Below are 21,412 nucleotides of genomic sequence, written 5' to 3' on the forward strand. Positions count from 1 at the left end.
GGTTCTCAAAAGAGGGCTTCAGCACGGCACCTTCTCCTCCTACCTGAGCACTGAACACTAATTGCAAATTATCCTTTTTAAATAAAGATTAAACAGCTGTCAAGTTAGGAGGCAATATGATGTGCACTGCACTACTTGTTTGGTTTTGTAATGTTGGCTATACCTGAAGATCTTGCGATGGTAGAGGTCACACCAGTACATCTTGTTGGTGGAAACGTCCACATCCAGGGCCACAGCATTCTTCAGGGTCGGCACTACCTGTGTATAGTCCTTCTTCACCAGGTCTATGCGCCGGATCTCATGCCGGTTAGTAAACATAAGACATGGGCTCTTACCTATAAGGGAAACAGAAAATGTTTCATCAGTCAGCTAATTTGTTATCTTGGGATCATCCTAACAGATGATTGAGCGGATAAACCAATCAATATTAGGCCATTTTGAGATAAAAAAAGAAAAGAAAAAAAGAAAAAGGAAACAAGTCACAAATGATATTCCGTTTGTTTCAATTAACCTACAAAAAGACATTTGCTTGTTTGAGAAGAGATGATAAGTCACAAACTTAGATCACATTTATGATACATTTAAGATTCCAAATTCTGCAAGGTCAAGAGATTTCAATCGAACTCATAGGATTTTTTCATAAACATAGTGAAACCACAAAGTACACATAAACCTACACATACACACATAAATCACCCACAGAATAATTTCCACAACATTCAACAATAACTCAACGATTAAAAAAAAAAAAAAAAAGTATTCCTAACTTTTTTCAAATGTAAACTTTCAGTGTCTCTTCCTTACCTCTATATGTGTTATTTGCTCTCATACTATTTATTAATTAGAAATACACACTTATGGACAGCAAACATTTAACCACACGACTTGCACCCATGTGTAAAAGCATTGATTTAAATTTGTATTGCTCATTTCATTTGCAGAGTAGACTTGGACTACAGCATTTGTTTACCCCAGAATGATGTGTGTTAGTCTGCAGTGCACCTGCAGACCATGTGATTCAGGTTTCTGGGTGGCCAAAGTGGGTGTGAGTGTTTCCAGGTAATTACCTGCACTGTGGTGTTTATGCAGATATGAGCATGTGTGTGTACTGCTGGGCAGCTTAGTCACTGTGGTTTGGTGCTCAGTCATGCCAACACAGAATATCACTGACCCTCTTAGTTTATCCTCTATATAAGAGCAAGGGCACTCTCCCTTTTTCTGAGTCACATGGTCCCCTACACTGAACAGCATTTAGTTGAAAAAATATACACTTACTATACAATGACTGATTTCAACCATTTGCCAAAATTAGATTTACATATAACTTGATGCTTTTCTATCTCCTTGGGATAGTCACAGACTTTTTTTTTCCCTTTCAGCAAAAGCTTCCTTCACAAGTCTGTATGATCCACGGATGCCTTCTGGTCAAGTGTTACAGACAAATGAAAGCGAAAAAGAGTGTGAAAACAGAGAATAATGCAGGGCATGAAAGAGAGAGAGAGCGAGAAAGAGAGACAGAATAATGAGCAGCAGGTGCTGTGTGGTCTGATGTCACTGCGCTCAGGTTTGGCAGTAATGTAGGGTGGATGATGGAACTGATGGATGAGATCTCATGTCTCTGTTATTCTCCTCCACCCTCATTCCCTCCCTCCCCACCCATCTCACCCTTTCATACTTGATCTAGTCTGAGCCAAACACTGTTTTTGCTGAGGTGCTGAGCGGTGCTTGTGAGTTGGACAGGTGGATGGAAAGCCTGTTCACATTGTGTTGGAAAGAGAACATTTCCTGCTGATCTTCAGAAAGCCATCATGGACCACTGTATCATCAGCAAATATTTTCATTTTCAGCAACAGACAGGATTCAATCTCTCACCCATCTGCTGGAATGATCAATCTTTGAAAGGGAGGGTGGGAAAGAGAGAAAAAATAAACAGAGAGAGAAAAATAATAAGGAGAGAGATATGTCCCTTCCAGCTTTAGCTGAGCTGCATCACATTTACATTAAGCAGCATGCTGACCGTCTTTGGCGTCATGACAACTTCTTTTGAGAAACACAAATCAGCACTTTCTCACATGGCCATACTGTATGTGCTATAAGCCTCTTCACTCTAAAGGTGATTCACTGCTGACTAAAGGTTTTTTCAAGCAAAAGGGCATGAACTCTTAAACTACCTTGATCCTGTATTACAAAGGACTTATAATAACTCATTCTAATACTTGAAACATGGTGAAGTGTTAAGAAAAAATAAGAAAAAATACATGCTGTGAACTACATGAATTACAGCATTTACCATTTTTATCCAATTCATTTAAGTTGTGTGCCACTAACAATATTTTTGCAGTGTATCGTTTTAATTTTTTTGTCAAAATGTAGAAAAAGAAAATAACATTCCATTCTTAATATCAGTTAGTAGCTACTGGCTGAGCAAGTAGTTTCCTGTCATGCTAGTATAAATTGGGATGGTAAAAACATCTAAATAATTACAACTTAACCCTCAAAAACAGTTGCCTTAAAGGGATAGTTCACTTTGAAATTAATTTTTGGTATGTTTTAGCTTACCTCAAGGGCATCCAAGATGTAGGTGTCTTTTTTTCCGCTGTAGTTTCAATTTTGATATTTTTAGGTCAAACCGTTCTTGTCTGTCAGTCATATAATGCAGGTCGATGGTCATTATCTCAAAACACAAGCACAGAGTCCAAATTAAAACAATTCAAACCAATCCAAAGACTGGTGCATAGATATATACACACTAGATGTCGCCTTGTCTACGGCAGTTCATTGGAACGAATGTCTTTAAGGCGACATCTAGTGTATATATCTATGCACCAGTCTGCGTACACGTCAGATCAGATCACTTCGACATGGCTGCGTATAAGAGGTAAAAACGATATAAATACTGTTCGTTTTCTCACACAAACCGCTCGTTTCGTGTCTTAGGCCATCAATGTGTACTTACGATGGGGAATTGTTTAATTTGGACGACGGGGAATTGTTTTAATTTGGACTCTGTGCTTGTGTTTTGAGATAATGACCATAGACCTGCATTATATGACTGACAGACAAGAACGGTTTGACCTAAAAATATCAAAATTGAAACTACTGCGGAAAAAAAGACACCTACATCTTGGATGCCCTTGAGGTAAGCTAAAACATACCTAAAATATTTTATGGTAAAATGCTTTTCTCAACTTATTGGGGATCCACCATCATCCTCTTATGATGTGCCATCATTTCATTTATGCTTTTGATGCACAGCTTGTGCCATCCCTTCACACACACTGTGTTCTGTTCCCAGACATCATTAACAGACCAGTCGTCGGGATCTTTGAGTCTCCCTCTCAATGTCCACTGCAATTCTACATAGTGCTTCACTTTGCTACCATTTCTTTAAATATACCTCAGCTGCTTTCAACAGCAGGTCACAGAATAAGCGCAAGGCATCAGTCCTCAAGACAACACGACACATCCCAACACGTATTTGATTTCCTCCATAAGCTGTTCCACACCGCAGACAGGAATCACCCTATTGGCTGACACCCAGTGTGCAGAGCAGAGACAGTGTGACATAGTTTCCTCAATTTCTGGAGTCATATATAGGAAGTGAGGTGATGGAAAACAGGTGGAAAGTGAAAGCATGAAGATAATCAAATGATCCATGTGTGGGTGTAACACTCTGACTGATAAGTAACAAAGGAAAAAGAAGGAGACAGAGATGAAAAAGTGCCAGTCATTTCCCATAACCCCCTCGGTCATGTCACTCAGCTGAGTCTCACACTAAGGCCAAATTACATGGCTCAGATTTACTCTCAACAGGTGAGTGACCTCACGCTCATAATGACAGTATGTGACAGGCCTATCAGAGAGATGGATACGATACGGATATTGCTCTATAGTATAATACAGGGTTCCCTCCCACTATTTTTGAACAATGAATCTCCATGATTTTCAACCTTCCTTCTAACCCTTTGTCTGAAATTATCAATTTTAAGGGCCTGCTCCTTTAAGGGTTGTAAGTAAACGGACACAATTATGATTGGCTAATGTCATTGCATTTGAAACATATCAACAGCCATTCACTATTGCACAAGTAAGTGTTTGGAAACCATTATCCATATAAACCTGTCATTTACAGACAAAGCATTATGAAATCATTTACTTACGGTTTGGGATGCAGCTACTGTCAGATTCAATGCAGTTGGCTGCTTCATTTATCAACAAGTTTATTTGCAAACTCTCCATTACAATGTGCCTCGTTTACAAAACAAAATGCTCAGAACAAACATTTAATCCTGTCCAACGCTATCCAGGACACCATTAAAATAAACCATCTATTTGTTTCAGATGATGGGATGCTTCTTAAGTCTGTACAGAGACGCAAACGAGCTGTTTAAAGTGGACGAATCAAAGTGAATCTTATTATTACTCTCTTTTATTTGTCCTGTTGTCGACATACACAAGTGCCTGGAGTATGTCAGAAACTGAACATGCATCTGTACACTATATCAGTGTAGACTGTGTCAGTGATTATAATGGGTTCTATTTGCTTTTGATGTGACACGATGCTCACATCCAGTGTAGGCAAATGACAGCCGTTAAGACACTGAACGCTAGTGGGCAGAACCTATGGTGCGATCACTGCGATGATGTATAACTATTTGTCAATGGTTACTGTTTTGTAGAATATATATTTCTATACAGAACGTTTTGGTGAACTATCATTTTATGGGGATTTGCACTCCATTTGGTGGTGTGGCTCATATGTATACAAATAATGAGTGACTACCGCAAATTTGCCTTTCATTTATAATATTTCTCTTTTCAAATCTAAACAAACTGATTATGTTAATTCAGAATATTTAATTAAAATAATGCATGCAGTATCGAGCGATGATGCTCATTTCTTTAGTATCGCATATTAAAGGCACTGTCTGTTTTGTTCTGTTTGGCTGCAGTTGAAAGAATAAAAAACCTGAATCTGAAATTGGTCTGGTCATGTTTCGTTTTACTAACAGGGTCACTGACTGCACTCTGCACTCTCTATTCATATCACAAGTCATTATAGCCCATATTAGCACCCAAAGGCCATATTTGCAGTTACTATTGTGCCTAAAAAATAGCTGTCATGCCCAAAAAACTAAAGTCTGGGAACACGGCGCATAAAAGCACATCTCCCTCTTATCTTTAATGTGCCTCCACCTGATATGTTTATGAAAGGGAGCAGGCGGTTAGAAAAATAGAAAGAGAAAGAGAAAGAGTTATTTTACATTTTGAAAGATATACCTGTGGCAAAAACATCAAGCTATTAAAATGATTTAATGGCTTTTCTAGGCACACTAAAAAGGATGAAGCGTAACGTATTAAAAGAGAATTTAGTATGGCTGATAAATATAACATTTCTGATTTTACTTTAATTCTGCATTTGCAATTTTGAACACAATACTTCCACTTCATATCATGGAACAAACAAACAAAATCTAAATCAATCGTAACAAAGAACAGAAACTCTCACACACATTACAGCTAAAGAACATATTCTCAGTTTTTAGTGTCAAGAACCACATAAAGAGAGAAATGACACATCGGCACAAAACTAAACTATCTAAAAAAAACTATCTTTTGACCTCAGATAAAAAACAACCATAATGCTATATATATATATACATACACAAACCTAAATGGATATAACTGACCTGAACACAATAACAACAGAATGCAATTTCTGAAGAGTGAAATCACTTCACTAAGTTTTCAGTGAGCTGTTTAGCTCGAGGGAATGTTTTTTTTTACGCCAGCTTTACACAGTGCATTTAATGACAGTGTTCCTCAAGCTGTCATCCAGCCTACTGGGAGTGCTGGAAATGCACTGAAGTTTTACACAGGCTGGTCAGGCAATTGAAGGACAATAAAGACAAGCTTCATTAGGTTCACAAAACCCTCACACAATTACAAAACATGCCATGTAGCATCAATAGGGCTGTATGATATTAAAGAAAAATGCGATATGCAATAACTCGTTAAATAATGCAATATTCGATATGATAATGCTTTAAGTTTGTAAAATAAATTTTAATTATATTTAAAAACTGAAAATGATATAAACAACATACAAGCTTTACATCCTTTTAGTGAGAAGAGAGCATCCCTATAACTTCTAAAAGTTAACAGCAGTGTTTTACTGTAGGATTACACAAAAAGTGTAATTTTAACGTCAGTGTAAAACAAACTACATTAGGTTTATTTAACAACAGAAATTATTCAATAATCAAATGTAAAAATAAAACACTGCTCAGTCTTCACTGTATGAATTAAATATAGCTACACTGATTCTTATTAAAGCTACAAATGTTATTCAGTCAAGAGCAGTGAGTGATTTTGTCTTTTGATTAACATTAAGCACACCAGACAGAAGCAGGATTATTAGGCTGCTGTCACTTTAAGAGCTAATGCACGGATCCAATATACAGTTACGCTCATGCTTTCTTTCTCAACTATTTACTCAATTTAAGACATAACTGACAGTGTTTACTTGAATACTAACCAAGATGGGCATTTTGACATAATTTTGTGTATGTTTGGCGATATAAGCTGCTTTTTTTACGAGCTGTCCGATAGGCGGATTCCTGTGCGTGTGAGTACTTTGCATTGCGCTCAATAACATTAAGCATGTCACACGTATGTAACAGTCATGTGTTCAGTCTATTCTCTGCTGTCTGCGTCAACCTAAAACTTAGATCTGATTAAAAATAACTTTGAAAACATCTGTAAATAATTTTTATTATGTTTGTCACAGCTATTGACAAAACTAAGTAATTAATAAAGAAATCCAGATATTTTCAAAGTTATTTCCCCTTTTTTGAAAAGCTAAATAATTCCATAATTATATGGACAAAAAAATTCACATTTTTAAACAAATATCTCATATCTGATAAACAAAAATGTCATGGTTAAAATTTCTCCCACCATTAGTATGTGAAAAAAAGTGTTTATTTTGGATCCTGGTCCAGAATAGTGATGGATGGAGATGCTTTTGTAAGCTAAGTGTCTTACCCACTGCTTTACACGTCTTTGTAACTGGGTCCATCTCGTAGCCCTCGTAGCATTCACATTTGTAGTCGCCTTTGAGGTTGATACATATTTGACTGCAGGCGTCAGGGTTCTCGCATTCGTCTATGTCTGGAGAGGACCATCAGAAAAGCATTAGTAACAGAGCAGAGATACACCGAGAACAGAGGCTTTTGTAGTGCAGTGTCCACAGACAAGATAAATGATGCTTTAAAACACCATCTGGGGATTTCTCTACTATCAATTTCAAAGTGATGACGCTGAGAGTAAACAAATCATAGATGTTCACAATGCAGGAACAACAGAGGGCTCTTGGGAAAATGGGGAAAATGTAGTCTTGCACAGCATAAAAATGTTGGTATCTAAGATAAAATTCATGTTACCTCCGCAAGTCTTCTTGTCCAGGAGCTTGTAGCCCGAGAGGCATTCACACTCATAGCCAATCTGACGGTCCTTACATATGTGAGAGCAGCCGCCATTGCTAATGGCACATTCATTCAGACCTATGACAGAAAAAAACAAAACAAGAAAGGTGGTGTCAAAGGTCAGCATACCTAGCAGGAATTGGACTGAAAGTACCCATGGCAACATTGACCGCAGCTAATGGTGGACTGTTTCTTTCTAATTTTCTTGGTTGAGCTTCATGTTTGTGTGAAGACTTTATGAGAAAGTGATGAGGTAAGTGCAATCTAACTGAAAGACTGACAGAGTAATATGGCAAAGGTCTTGCCATTATTACACTCGATAACTCTTCTCTGAGCAACACATTTGGGCTTTGGGTGATGGCTCCCTCCATTACAGATGACAGGGAGAATACACATATATCACTTTTCATCTCTACATTATGTCTGCTCTTATTGACCCAATAAAAAGAAACAAAATATTACCACAATTACCACAAGAAGGTTTAACTCCTGTTTTATTAACCTATTTAAGACTCAACCACAGATTTATTGCAAATTAACTTAAACTTTTCAGCCTGAAACTTCAAAACCTTGTCCACAAATGTCATGTAAACAGCAGTTTTATTTTTTTACAGTTGACATCTCTCATAGAAGAATGATAATAATAACTCTGAAAAAACGAATATTTATTGTAGCAAGCAAATAATATATATTATATAATATATATTATAATACATCCAGAAACCACAATGTATGATTTTTTAACTATTTATTTGTATGATACAGCTGCAAATAAGTATTTGCACCTGAGAAAATCAAGTGTTTTTTTGCAATTACAGAGGTCAAACGTTTCCTGTAGTTTTTCACCAGGTTTGCACACACTGCAGGAGGGATTTTGGCCCACTCCTCCACACAGATCTTCTCTAGATCAGTCAGGTTTCTGGGCTGTCGCTGAGAAACACGGAGTTTGAGCTCCCTCCAAAGATTCTCTATTGGGTTTAGGTCTGGAGACTGGCTAGGCCACGCCAGAACCTTGATATGCTTCTTACAGAGCCACTCCTTGGATATCCTGGCTGTGTGCTTCGGGTCATTGTCATGTTGAAAGACCCAGCCTCGACCCATCTTCAATGCTCTAACTGAGGGAAGGAGGTTGTTCCCCAAAATCTCGCAATACATGGCCCCGGTCATCCTCTCCTTAATACAGTGCAGTCGCCCTGTCCCATGTGCAGAAAAACACCCCCAAAGCATGATGCTACCACCCCCATGCTTCACAGTAGGGATGGTGTTCTTGGGATGGTACTCATCATTCTTCTTCCTCCAAACACGTTTAGTGGAATTATGACCAAAAAGTTATATTTTGGTCTCATCTGACCACATGACTTTCTCCCATGACTCCTCTGGATCATCCAAATGGTCATTGGCAAACTTAAGACGGGCCTTGACATGTGCTGGTTTAAGCAGGGGAACCTTCCGTGCCATGCATGATTTCAAACCATGACGTCTTAGTGTATTACCAACAGTAACCTTGGAAACGGTGGTCCCAGCTCTTTTCAGGTCATTGACCAGCTCCTCCCGTGTAGTTCTGGGCTGATTTCTCACCTTTCTTAGGATCATTGAGACCCCACGAGGTGAGATCTTGCATGGAGCCCCAGTCCGAGGGAGATTGACAGTCATGTTTAGCTTCTTCCATTTTCTAATGATTGCTCCAACAGTGGACCTTTTTTCACCAAGCTGCTTGGCAATTTCCCCATAGCCCTTTCCAGCCTTGTGGAGGTGTACAATTTTGTCTCTAGTGTCTTTGGACAGCTCTTTGGTCTTGGCCATGTTAGTAGTTGGATTCTTACTGATTGTATGGGGTGGACAGGTGTCTTTATGCAGCTAACGACCTCAAACAGGTGCAACTAATTTAGGATAATAAATGGAGTGGAGGTGGACATTTTAAAGGCAGACTAACAGGTCTTTGAGGGTCAGAATTCTAGCTGATAGACAGGTGTTCAAATACTTATTTGCAGCTGTATCATACAAATAAATAGTTAAAAAATCATATATTGTGATTTCTGGATTTTTTTTTTTAGATTATGTCTCTCACAGTGGACATGCACCTACGATGACAATTTCAGACCCCTCCATGATTTCCAAGTGGGAGAACTTGCAAAATAGCAGGGTGTTCAAATACTTATTTTCCTCACTGTATGTATATATATATATATATATATATATATATATATATATATATATTTATATATATATATATATATATATATGTATATGTATATGTATATATATATATATATATGAAGAGTTCAGATGCAAAAACCTCTAAATGCCATCTGAAATTTTCTTATAGAATGATCATTTTTATCAAGCTCGTATATTTAAATTCAATAATTTCACTTAAATGGCAATGAAGATTACCTATTAATTGTCATTTAAGTGAAATTACTGAACTTAAATAACAAGCTTGATAAAAAAATTATCATTCTATAAGAGAATTTCAGATGGCATTTAGAGGCTTTTGCATCTGAACTCTTCATATATATATATATATATATATGTATATATATGTATATGTATATGTATATGTATATATATATATATATATATATATATAATTTACAAAGCCAATAAAAAGAATAAATAATTTGTACGGTAAATAAATCAATTCATTCATTCATTCTATTTGTTTGTGGATATTAATGTGACTTGGTGTGCATGTATAACACAAGAAACGCATAAACCAGCCTGACAGAACAACAACAAAAAGACGGGTGGAGGAAGAAAGACAGCAAGAGAAGGCGAGAAAGAGAAGAATAGCTGATGCTAATGCTGAGGAACAGCTGACAGAAGGAGATAGACGGAGGACAGCAACATCACAGGAAGTTCAAGTGAAATAAGGGAAAGACAGTAGAATGAAAGGAGACAGGACAAAGACCTAGATAGCGAGCAAGAGAAAAGCACACTCAAAAATCGAGTGAGAGACGCTCTCCGACAAGCCAGGAACAGTATTTTCTCCAGGCCATATATGAATCATGTATAACAAGTAAAGGATGCACTATTGAATGTGGTATAAGCGTAATCCCTGGCACCAGTCCTAGTGATTTAGCATGCATAGCTGCAGTGGCCCACTTGGAGCCGATCCAGAATGCACAGGGCTCAAAGGGGGGCATCTGTCGTGCGTTAGGTGCCTGTACTAATCTCATCTGTTGAGTGGAGGGACCCACAAGGAAATTAAGACTATACTGAAGAGCCACTGTGGGAAGATGTATTTTACATTTAAGATTGATACAAGAGCCAACATAACCAGGGAAAGAAAGAGAGTCCTATGAGATAATATATGGTCCTAAATACCATATCGATCACATTAACATACAGATGTGTCATAGCAATACCAAACCGAACAGCCAAAATAACTCGGTTTTTACATTTTATGAAGAAAACGTGGGTGGTTTTACCACTGTACACCTCACCACCATTATTTTACAGTGTTGTGGGTGGTTGTTAGGGCATTACTGAGCAGATAACTATTTTGAGTAGTTGCTAGGTGCTTGCTAGCGTGTTCTGGGTGGTTGCAAGGTGACTACGCACAAGACAAATATTCTTGTCACTATATGCCTTTTATCTGAGCCTGTTGCACAGCAGAATACTGTTTGTGAGCATCACCATGCTATAGTTTTATGTAACAGCAGCAGTTCTGGGCATTTGACTAACAGCACAAATCCTATTGGTTGATCAGTTTTCTTTGCAGTGTGTTGGAAAAGATATTTGAACATTTCTCAGTAAAAAATCTCTCACATTGACAGTCTGAACAGACACATTAATGGTTGTTTATTCAAATAAAAATGCTTATGGCATCAAATTTTCACACCAGGTATTCATCTTGGAGTGCTTTAGTCTTTGGGACTTTTTTTACTCAATTGATTGTCTTCCAGTCAAAATGTGATTGCTTAGGAAAGTATGTAAACTTTTACAACAGGGTTATTATAGTTAACTAAAAGTAAAAGTATTTAAATTTTTTTTAACTGAAATAAAGACAAAATAAAATAAAAAATATTAGATGAAAACTGAATGAAAATTAGCAATGTTGCTTTGAATGAAATTTGAAGTTGAAGCACTACAATTACTATCTGTAAATAAATAAAAACTAAACCTGAAATAAATATAACTTAAATCAAAATAGTAATTAAAATCGCCCATAGCAAAATGAGTAAAAATGTTCCTAAAATGAAATGAAAAAATGAAAAATCTAAAAATAAAAGCCATTCAAAATGTAAAATACTAATAAAAACTATAATTGTATACAAAATCAAATACTAAAATAACACTGCTTTACAATAAGGCTAAATATGAGAAATAGTTGCATTCGGTATGATGAACAAACAACGATTCCATCTGCCATTACTTGCGCAAATACTGTAGGTAGTTGAGCCATAAGTTGAGATCTTAAACAGCTCAAACAAAATGAGCCCCACTTAAGCATCTACACTCTTCAGTTCAGAAGAATGCATTTTAACATAAAAAAATACACACTCCACATAGAAAATATATGGCATTTTCAGCTACAACTTATCACTGAAGAAAAAGTCCACTTCCACAGTGTGATGAAAGATAAGAAAATAGAAAAAGGAAAAAGAGATCTATGGGAACCTGCATTCTCTCTGGAGAGGAGAGCATGCTGTTCACCATGTATGATTGCGCCTGAGGGAAGACTCACACTTTGATCATAATGATCCCTCTGTGGATTGTTGGCCCTTGATCAAGTGAAGCCCCTAATAAGCCAACACTGCTATAAGCTTAAATGCTGGTCTAGGATCAGTTTTCCCTCTCCAAATTCAGTGTTATTAGTGAGAAAGAAAAAGCTAACCCTATCACTGGCTGCTGGCCACTTCATTTGCCATACACATATGGAATGCAATGTTTTCATCTCTGAAATATTTTAAATTGTAAAATTTGATCTTTGGCTTTCCACACTAAAACAATAAAATAATCACACAACTTACATAAAAGTCCTATACAACTAAATAAAATAAACTCATATAAAATAAAAGTCCCAAAGTCTGAAACTAAGTAAAATATAACTACAACAATAAACCATTTTTTATAAAAAAATTTACGCATTTGTGTATTTGTGCAAAAGTGGCTCAACTCACCGCACTCCTTCACGGGCTCATCAGACGAGTCCTTGCAGTCCTTGATACTGTCGCACACTTTGCTGCTATCAACACACTCCCCGCTCTTACACATGAACTTCAGTGGACCTTCACATTTGGTGGCTGTGAAGGACACAATGATGTATGGAGAGCACAAAATATGAAACGGCGTTAAACAAAACACATTTTCAAATGACACTCATTGCATGAATGTTCATATTGCACTTTGCCATTCAATGATAATAGACCGTGACAAGAGGCTTCAAACGCTTGAAGTCACACTTCAAGCTCAAAACAAGTACATAAAAGCACCATAAAAGTAGTGCATGTAATTTAAAGACTCCCTGTGGTAAAAATAAAGTTTTTAATGTTGTTTATATGTTTATGTGGCATTTTTAATATGCTTTTTAGACAAACCATGTGCAAATTCATTAATCAATACCATTGCTGAGTATTTTCTCCTTAAAACTGCCGTGAAAAAAAGACGGTCTCAAAAATGTGGTTTGAAATTGTCGTTGTTCCTTACGTCACAAAATATCTTGTAACCAATTATGTCAACGTGTGGGCGGGCTTCAGCATTTCATCATTAACTACCTGTATAATTCACTCTTCCACTTCTTCTGAATCAGTTTCTGGTTCAAACATTTATGGTTGATTTAAACCAGTATTTCCACTCGCCATTGTGTAACGTTTACTACAGTAAAGTTGAGCGAGTGGATCCCTGAAATGGTGTGAGTGATTGGAGGCAGGGCTCATTAGCACATTTATGGATCCGTGTACTAAATGAAGCAAGGGTGTAGAGTTACATTCAAGCTATTTTAAGGCATGAATAAAAAAATTCACAGGAAAAGATGTTTAAATATGTCATTCAAAAAGGGATACTGACTACACAGGGACTTTAACACCATATCTCAAATCTTCTAAAACCATTATAATAGCTCTGTGTGAAAAACAGACTAGAATCTAAGGCTTCAAAAGATATGGAACATAATGCATAAATTAAAAGTGACTACTTATTTAGTACGTATGTGTCCTTTTTGGATCTTGATTGGTCACAGTATGTTTCAAAGGACAATAGCGTTCAAAAGTTTGGGGTTGGTGAATATCCAAAAATTCCCCCCAAAATTTTTTTTTAAAGAAGTCTCTTATGCTCACCAAGACTGCATTTATTTGATCAAAAAATACCATAAAGCTGTAATATTGTGAACAAGGATAACACTTTAAAATAAATGTTTTCTATTTTAACAAATTTCTAAATATAATTTATTCCTGTGATAGCAATCTGAATTTTCAGCAGCCATTACTGCAGCCAGTGTAAAATGACCCTTCAGAAATAATTCTAATATGCTGATTTGGTGCTCAAGTCACATTTGTATAATTATTATCAATGTTGAAAACAGTTGTGCTGCTTAATATATTTGTGGAAATCATTATCATTTTTTATTAATTCTTAAATCTTTTGAAACATTATAAATGTCTTGATTGGCATGTTTGATCCATTTAAAGCACCCTTGTTGAAAAAAAAGTACAGTAGAGTATGGAAGCACTGAGCACATTCTGTCAAATATCTTTGCGTTTCAGGAAAAGAAGCAAGTCAATTGGAATGACATGAGGGTAATTAAATGAGAGAATTTTTGCAACATAATTTATCCATACAGGTAATGATCTAGGATAAACATTGTTTTCTGCCTGGTCTTGGAAGAACCTTCCTATCAACCAACCATAGCCCTAATTCTATGTCTAAACCTAATCACAGATCATTGATTGGTTGACAGGAATGTTGTTCCAAGACCAGCAAAGAATGTTGATCCTACTCTTTCATTGATCCAATGTCCTACTTAAATCATGTTTTGCTTCACTAACCAGGTACTCTGTAGCCATTGGATAATTAATCTTTTGAGGTGAATTTGATTGAAGCTGCCATATGGGAAGTGTGCCCTGAAACTCTGGAATCATGTAGGAGTACATCTGTTTGGTCTTGTAGTGCTTTGTGTGAATGCAAACTTGATTGGGGCTACATAATTGGCCGGGTGCACTCTACTCTTTCATCTTCACTCAAAATGCTGCTAGAAGAGGCTAATCAAAAGAGAGAGGGTGAAGAGAGAGGGAGACTGTTGAAGTTACTCACTTTTGTTGATGCAGCCAGCCTCGTCGCTGAAATCTGGACAGTCGTGCACTTTGTTACACTGTTTAGTGCCGTGAATGCAGGAGCCGTCGCCGCACTGGAACTCATCAGGACGGCAGGTCAGCACAGCTGTAAGACAGAAGCATGTTTATGTAGGACTATCAATCATGTGGTCATTCCACCTAGTGTCAGTTATCTACTGAATTAGTCTACTGACAATCAGGTCAAAAGATAGTGCAGGTCAATTTTGAGCAAATAATTTACAAAAAAATAAAATAATAAATTTGCATCATGGTCTTCAAAGAAAAATTAAGCAGCACAACTGCTGACAACAAGTTGCTGTTTACTGTTACCGTTTACTTTCGGAAACAAAACAAAAATCTTTAAATTATTATAATATATAATAAATTCTTTTTTTTGCATATCTTATTTGCTACTGTACTATTATATTATATTAAATATATATAAGTATTGTATTGCATTAAATAATTCTACTCTCAAGACATCTGTCAGCATCATATATCTGTCCATCGCAAATGTACACTGCAGCTATAAGCAGTATTGGGGCTAACGCATTACAAGTGACAAAAGTTACGTAATCAGATGACTTTTATCAAATAATGAGTAAAGCATTACTTTTAAATTTACAACAAAATAGTTAATCTTTTTCAAATAAGTAACAGAAGTTACTTTGATTTCCCATTTATTGACTGACACCTCTCCTGTCCACATGTTGAGAGAAATGAGGAGTAAGTGCAGAGACGTTGTTTGGCTGTGTAAACATGATGCTTATTGCAGTTCTAGACTAAATGTGAGCATGCATTTACTCATCTCACTTTCACAAAAACAGATTCAGTATTCCTCAAAATGAGTAAAAACTTTGAAATGCAAACTCAATATTATGCAAACCTGCAATAATTACATTTTAAATAATACTAATATACTTTATGTATTTAATCTCACTTTGTTAACCAATGTCTTTGCTGCTGACATTCAATGATCCAATTCAACCATATAAATAAGCAAAAATTTGTTTTTGTAAATTTTTTACTGCTACGGCCCTCTATTGTGCAGGCGTGAATTTGTATGTCCTTTTGCCTGATGCTTATAAATTTCAGTTTTGGTTGGAAAGGGCCTTTACATTTGCCTTTTTTAGAACATTCTTTTTTTCTTTTTCAGAACATTCTTTTTTTCTTTTCTTTTTTTTTTTAAACAAGTCCAGCCCAGAAATCAAAAAGTAACGTAAAAGTAATGTAATGCATTACTTTCCATAAAAAAAACATTGTAACACAATTTGCTACTTTTTGGGAGTAAAGCAATATTGTAACGCATTACTTTTAAAAGTAATTTCCCCCAACACTGAATATAAGTCTCTTTAGATAAAAGAATGTGCCAATTAAACAAATGTAAATGTAAAGGACTAAGGTAAAGCCATGAGATGAGTTGTCAGATAAAACTGTCAAATAAAAACATGCATACTAAAGCACTCACCATCAAACTTTTATAATAATCACCCATCCCACATGCATGTGTGTGAAGCTTTAGTTGTAAAACAGCAAATGGTTTTGGCTTTTACCTCCTGTCAGATCTCAAAGTAAAAGCTTATTTGCAAGAGAGTTTCCTCAGAAAAAAGCTCTGAACATTAAAAACAATCAGTTACTTTGGGGCATAAGGGATCACACTGAGGAAAGACAAATGTGCTGTTCGGAAAAGAAAGGTCTTAATTTCTCAGTTTCAGCTTTTAAAATCCCTTTAATCTTTCATACAGTGTACTTTAGAGGAGCTGCGGATGGAGAACATCCTCTGTGATCAATTTCAGGAGAGCATATTATTGTGCATTTTGTTAACGCTGCAAATTTAACTACATTTCCAATAATGCACAATGTTACTTGTGTTTCTGAAAACAATTCCAGGGTTAATTCGGTGAATACCGAAGTGAGTAAAAGAGCAGCCACGCTGTGTCCATGTGTGTCGTAATTACCAGTCTGAGCCGTTATATTCTTTAAATAAACATATACACTGCCACTATACACTGTATACTTTTGGCTTATATATTTGTCCTGTTTTCCTGTAAAAAAAAAAATCTAACCATCCTTGAAACAAAATAGATTTGAGTGAGAAGCAAAATATTACTACAATAATATTAATCAGTTAAATTATATATGAATGCATCTTACTTGGTGGACACAAAGTTTAAGTTGAACAACTAAGTTTAAAACTAAAACTGAACTCTTTTTTTTTTATCAAAAACTCATGATACAAAAAAACACATGATAATGAAATGAAAATATAAAAATAAAAGGTAATTCAAAATATTACAAAAATAAAACAAAACAAAGGTTACACTTAATGTGAATGTGATGTAGTTACATTGTACTTACTCCAAATAAGTACTGAGTGATATCAATTAACTACATTAACTTTCTATAGAGTTACAGTTAGGATTTGGTTTAGGGTTAGTTTTAATTATGCATAATTTAGTGTTATTACTATAGTAAGAACATAGTAACTTGTAACCATGTCAACTCAAATAAAGTGTTACCAAAACAAATATTTTGATGCTTATATACAAATAATACATAAAATAACACTGGAAATAACATAAAAAACACCTTTACCCGCAAAGAAAAAATATTGAATCTAAACCCAATAAATGATAATGCAAAATTACCAAAATATGACTTTGGTGACAAATAGAATATTGGGGAGGGCACACAATTCTCTACAGGAATCCTACAGTGAGACAACTCTGAGAGCACTCTGCCATTCCTCAAAACACACTTGTTGCCTAGCAACCAACAAGATTCGGGCACATTACCATGCTGCTACCACAGTAGTTTACATGGCACCCATGGACAAAGAACATCATTATCTCAAACACACACACATGCTAAAACAAACTGTACACATCTGTGGGCACATACCCTGCATTAGCATGCACATGAAAACAAACAATTGTCAGCTTCTTGTTTTGTGTGTTCAGGATTACATGTGCTCAAACAAACACATGATTGTTTCCTAGTGCTTCATCGAGAAACCAATCTTTCAAATATAAAGTTAATAAACATTCACACTGACTGACTCCAATTCGATAATATTATAAATCAATTAAAAACATGATAAATTACGATATGGCAATTAATTAATCGGCTTATTTGCATGCATCAATTAACATTTTCCAAAGACATTTAATTATTGTGGCAAAGGATTGAATAGGCATTACAAAAAGAGGCTTTGGAAGTCAACAGTGCAGCATGTTCAAAACAGTGTCAATCTTTTAAGTTGTACTAAATCAACATGTTAAAATGACATTTCTAATTATATACACTTTAACAGACAGAAATAAAGATACATTTTACTAGCATTTTTTGAGAACATTATTTTAAGCAAAGTCAATACACTGACCTTGTGAGGCTATGAACCAAAAAAAACGTAATGATTTTGCTGTTATGTGTGCAATGCATGTTTGTTAACAGATTAGAATGAACAGACAATAGGGGCCTGATTCTAAATGAACAACATTTTCCATGAGTACAAAGTCTGCTTTACTGCTTTTCTAGCACGTGATAGTAATTTAGAATAAAAATAATGATATGAACAGCATGTACGCAGCATTAAGGAGGCATGTAATGCAGCCAAGTGGTAAAACTGATTATTAATTCAATTAATTAACTCATTCACCATGCAGCAAGCCGCACCAATGTTAATACCTTAGGAAACATGTGCTTGAGAATGATAACAGTTATCAATATATTAAAGACATTAAGTGTTCTTGTACACTTACGACAGTTGGCCTCATCAGACTTGTCTTTGCAGTCTACATCCCCGTCGCATTTCCAGTTAAGGTGAATGCACTCTCCGCTCCTGCACCGAAACTCCCCTGCAGAGCAATGGGGCTTTTGAGGCTCCGTCCTACGACTGCACCGCTCCAGAGATTCGTCTGACTTGTCTTTGCAGTCGGGGTCTCCGTCGCAGCTCCACGGCGTTGGGATACACTCAGAGTCGTTACAGCGGAACTCATGCGGGCCGCAGGTGCTGGCGGTGGCCGCCGTGCACTTCTCCTCATCGCTGCCGTCGCCGCAGTCATCATCTCCGTCACAGACGAACGTGGGAGCCACGCACAGACGGTTACGGCACTGGAACTCTTTAGAAGGGCAAGCCTTGGCGTCTGGAAAAAAGAACAGTGTACTTTATTAGCACAAAGTCTTAAAAGGTCAAGTCTCCTCAAAAAGTTCCTTTTTGTCATAATGAACCATTCCTTATAAAACGTTGTCATAATGACATTATCATTCTTCAGGAAGTAAAATGGTCAAGGACAAGCTAAAGTCTCCCTTTCAAGGTTTTTTTTTTCCTTTACATTTGTGTTTGAGATATTGAATTGATAATTGAAAAGAGGATATTTGTAGAAATATCAGCATCTAATTCGGTCACACTTTAGATTAGGGTCCAATTCTCACTATTAACTAACTATTAACTACGACTTTTGCCTCAAACTCCTAATTACTGCTTATTAATAGTCAGTAAGGTAGTTGTTACATTTCGGTATTGGTAGGGATTGGGTAGGATTAGGAATGTATAATAAAATAAGGCATTAATATGTGCTTTAGAAGTACTAATAAACAGCCAAAATCCTAGTAATATGCATTACTAGTATGCACTTACTAGTCAGCACTATCTCTTTCCAAAAAAACAAAACAAAAAAAAACCTGTAGTTTTATGGCCTTATAATGCCAATTTAAACTGTCTACCCATGTTACACCAACTTCATTTTATTCATAACATAATTTTATCAAACAAACAAAAAAGGAACCCTGTTTCATGGAATGGCAATTAAATCAGTGGATAAAAAGATGGGATAAAAACTATGGATTTCTATTTAACGCTGACCAAACCAATGAAATGGTTTTAACTACAGTAAAATGACTGAATCGCACAGTAATGCTCACTGGAAATTTGTGGCAAATGTAGCATGAGCTCTGAGCTATTCTGTGCTGATGTGAGCTCCATGACCTCACTGATTCAACTGTGCTGCGGATGACCTGAGGTTCACACTTCAGCCCCACACTGGCGACACACACTAAATGGGCTTAACTGTGCTGTAGTAAATGCCTGTCCATTCTTTAATGGGGTCAACCACCCCGTTGGAATAACCATCCTGAAGAGCTGTAAGGCGACTGGGTATTACATTCATGGGGGCTAGTTTTGTAAAAGGATTTGAAATGGCTTACGAGCATGTGATCGGGTGCTAGTGTGTTTGAGCGGTTGGGATGGGATAGCAATCGATCCTGACTGTTTGTGACTTTGCGTCGATAAACCTGTAAATATGCAAACTATCTGCAAAGAGCAGCTGGGGCTCATAAAACACTTTCACCGTCAAAATGGTGACATTATCAAAATTGTATTGCTGGACTCGAAATCAATGTTATTTGTGCTGCTCACGGAAAGGTCATTCTTGTTGTTCATTGCACTTCAGTTGATTCGTATTTCACCACCTACGCTAGTTGCTTTTGAAGCCAATTACAATAATGTTCAATGAGATATGTTACTAATTGTGGTTTTGCAAAGCTGATTAGCCAACAAGCACCTAATTGGCAAAAAAAAACAAAAAAAAAACGAATCAACAATGTCCATTAGGAAAGCAACCTCTGCATCTGCTGTCAGACACTTAAAGGTCTCTTCAATGACTATCGAATAGCTGAGGTGAAAGGGTGGAATAACATCTTCTGGAATGACAATCTTCTGACAAATTTGACACAGGAGTGAAATCTGTAGATATCTATACTACTAGCCTATCAGCTACTATAATTATCTACCGTCAAGGTCAAGGCAGACAACAAACGTAGCATGTTGTTAAAAGAAAGGAGAGTGATTTAGTCTTTCTTGTGTGTCCAGAGCATGGGATGGAAGGTTGTGTTTGCTCTAAGCAGTGGGAGATTGGATTGGCTGACCCTGCTCTTCTCTTGAGGGAGAAGGACAGCAGTGAAAATGAAAAGGGGCTCGGCCTGTGATGTAGACACCAGCCTAAAACAACATCTTCTCAAAGAGCAGCAGAACAAACATGGACAGCTTTTTCATACACCAGTGATCTTAGACAGTACTGTCACATGCTAGCTGGAATGAAAATCAAGTCATTCGGCTCTATACACCTGCAGTGTCAGATGCCAACTGAATGTATAAATTCACATAATAACTAAACCTACACTAAACATTAATTAACGGTGCTTGCTAAGTATTACACTGATGAGGGGATCTGAGCCATTTGTAGGGATCAGAATAGGGTTGTGAAAACAGCAACCAACCACAATACCCTAGCAACCATCTTGCAATGCCCTAACTACTAACAAGAACATTCTAAAACTGTGCTAAGAACACCTGCATAGTCCTGGAAACTATTTAGCATGTTAGCATCTTTAGCTTTTTCATGGGCAAGGACCACTAAATATTTTTTTTGTCAGAAAATGTAAAAATGTATTTTATAAGTTTGTAAACATATTATAACAGTTAGAAAGATACTCTTACAGATATTTCAATGCTAAGTTGTTGGTAATAGTTTTTACTAATTAATGACTTTTGGGCCAAACAAATGCTTGAAATTTCAGTAGGCCTATAGAAATACACAGACAAACAAATCGATCTGTTTCTTTAAGAACAATTTTAGATTAAATGGATTTCCA

At 36.4% G+C, this 21,412-nt stretch overlaps 1 protein-coding gene across 2 annotated transcripts in view; it reads right to left on the bottom strand.

The window, feature by feature from the left end:
* Positions 1-21,412, bottom strand: part of lrp8 (low density lipoprotein receptor-related protein 8, apolipoprotein e receptor) — a 165,794-nt gene that overhangs the window by 32,398 nt on the left and 111,984 nt on the right. For both annotated transcript variants that reach the window (XM_082137383.1, XM_082137382.1), the window contains exons 5-10: positions 18,523-18,906; positions 14,742-14,867; positions 12,614-12,736; positions 7,446-7,565; positions 7,048-7,173; positions 164-335 (exon numbers count right to left, since the gene is read on the bottom strand). In XM_082137383.1, the coding sequence (XP_081993509.1) occupies positions 164-335; positions 7,048-7,173; positions 7,446-7,565; positions 12,614-12,736; positions 14,742-14,867; positions 18,523-18,906 (1,051 nt within the window). The remainder of the gene's footprint in view (positions 1-163; positions 336-7,047; positions 7,174-7,445; positions 7,566-12,613; positions 12,737-14,741; positions 14,868-18,522; positions 18,907-21,412) is intronic.

This window comes from Leuciscus leuciscus, assembly GCF_965113295.1.
Source record: "Leuciscus leuciscus genome assembly, chromosome: 14".
NCBI classification, from domain to species: Eukaryota; Metazoa; Chordata; class Actinopteri; order Cypriniformes; family Leuciscidae; genus Leuciscus; species Leuciscus leuciscus.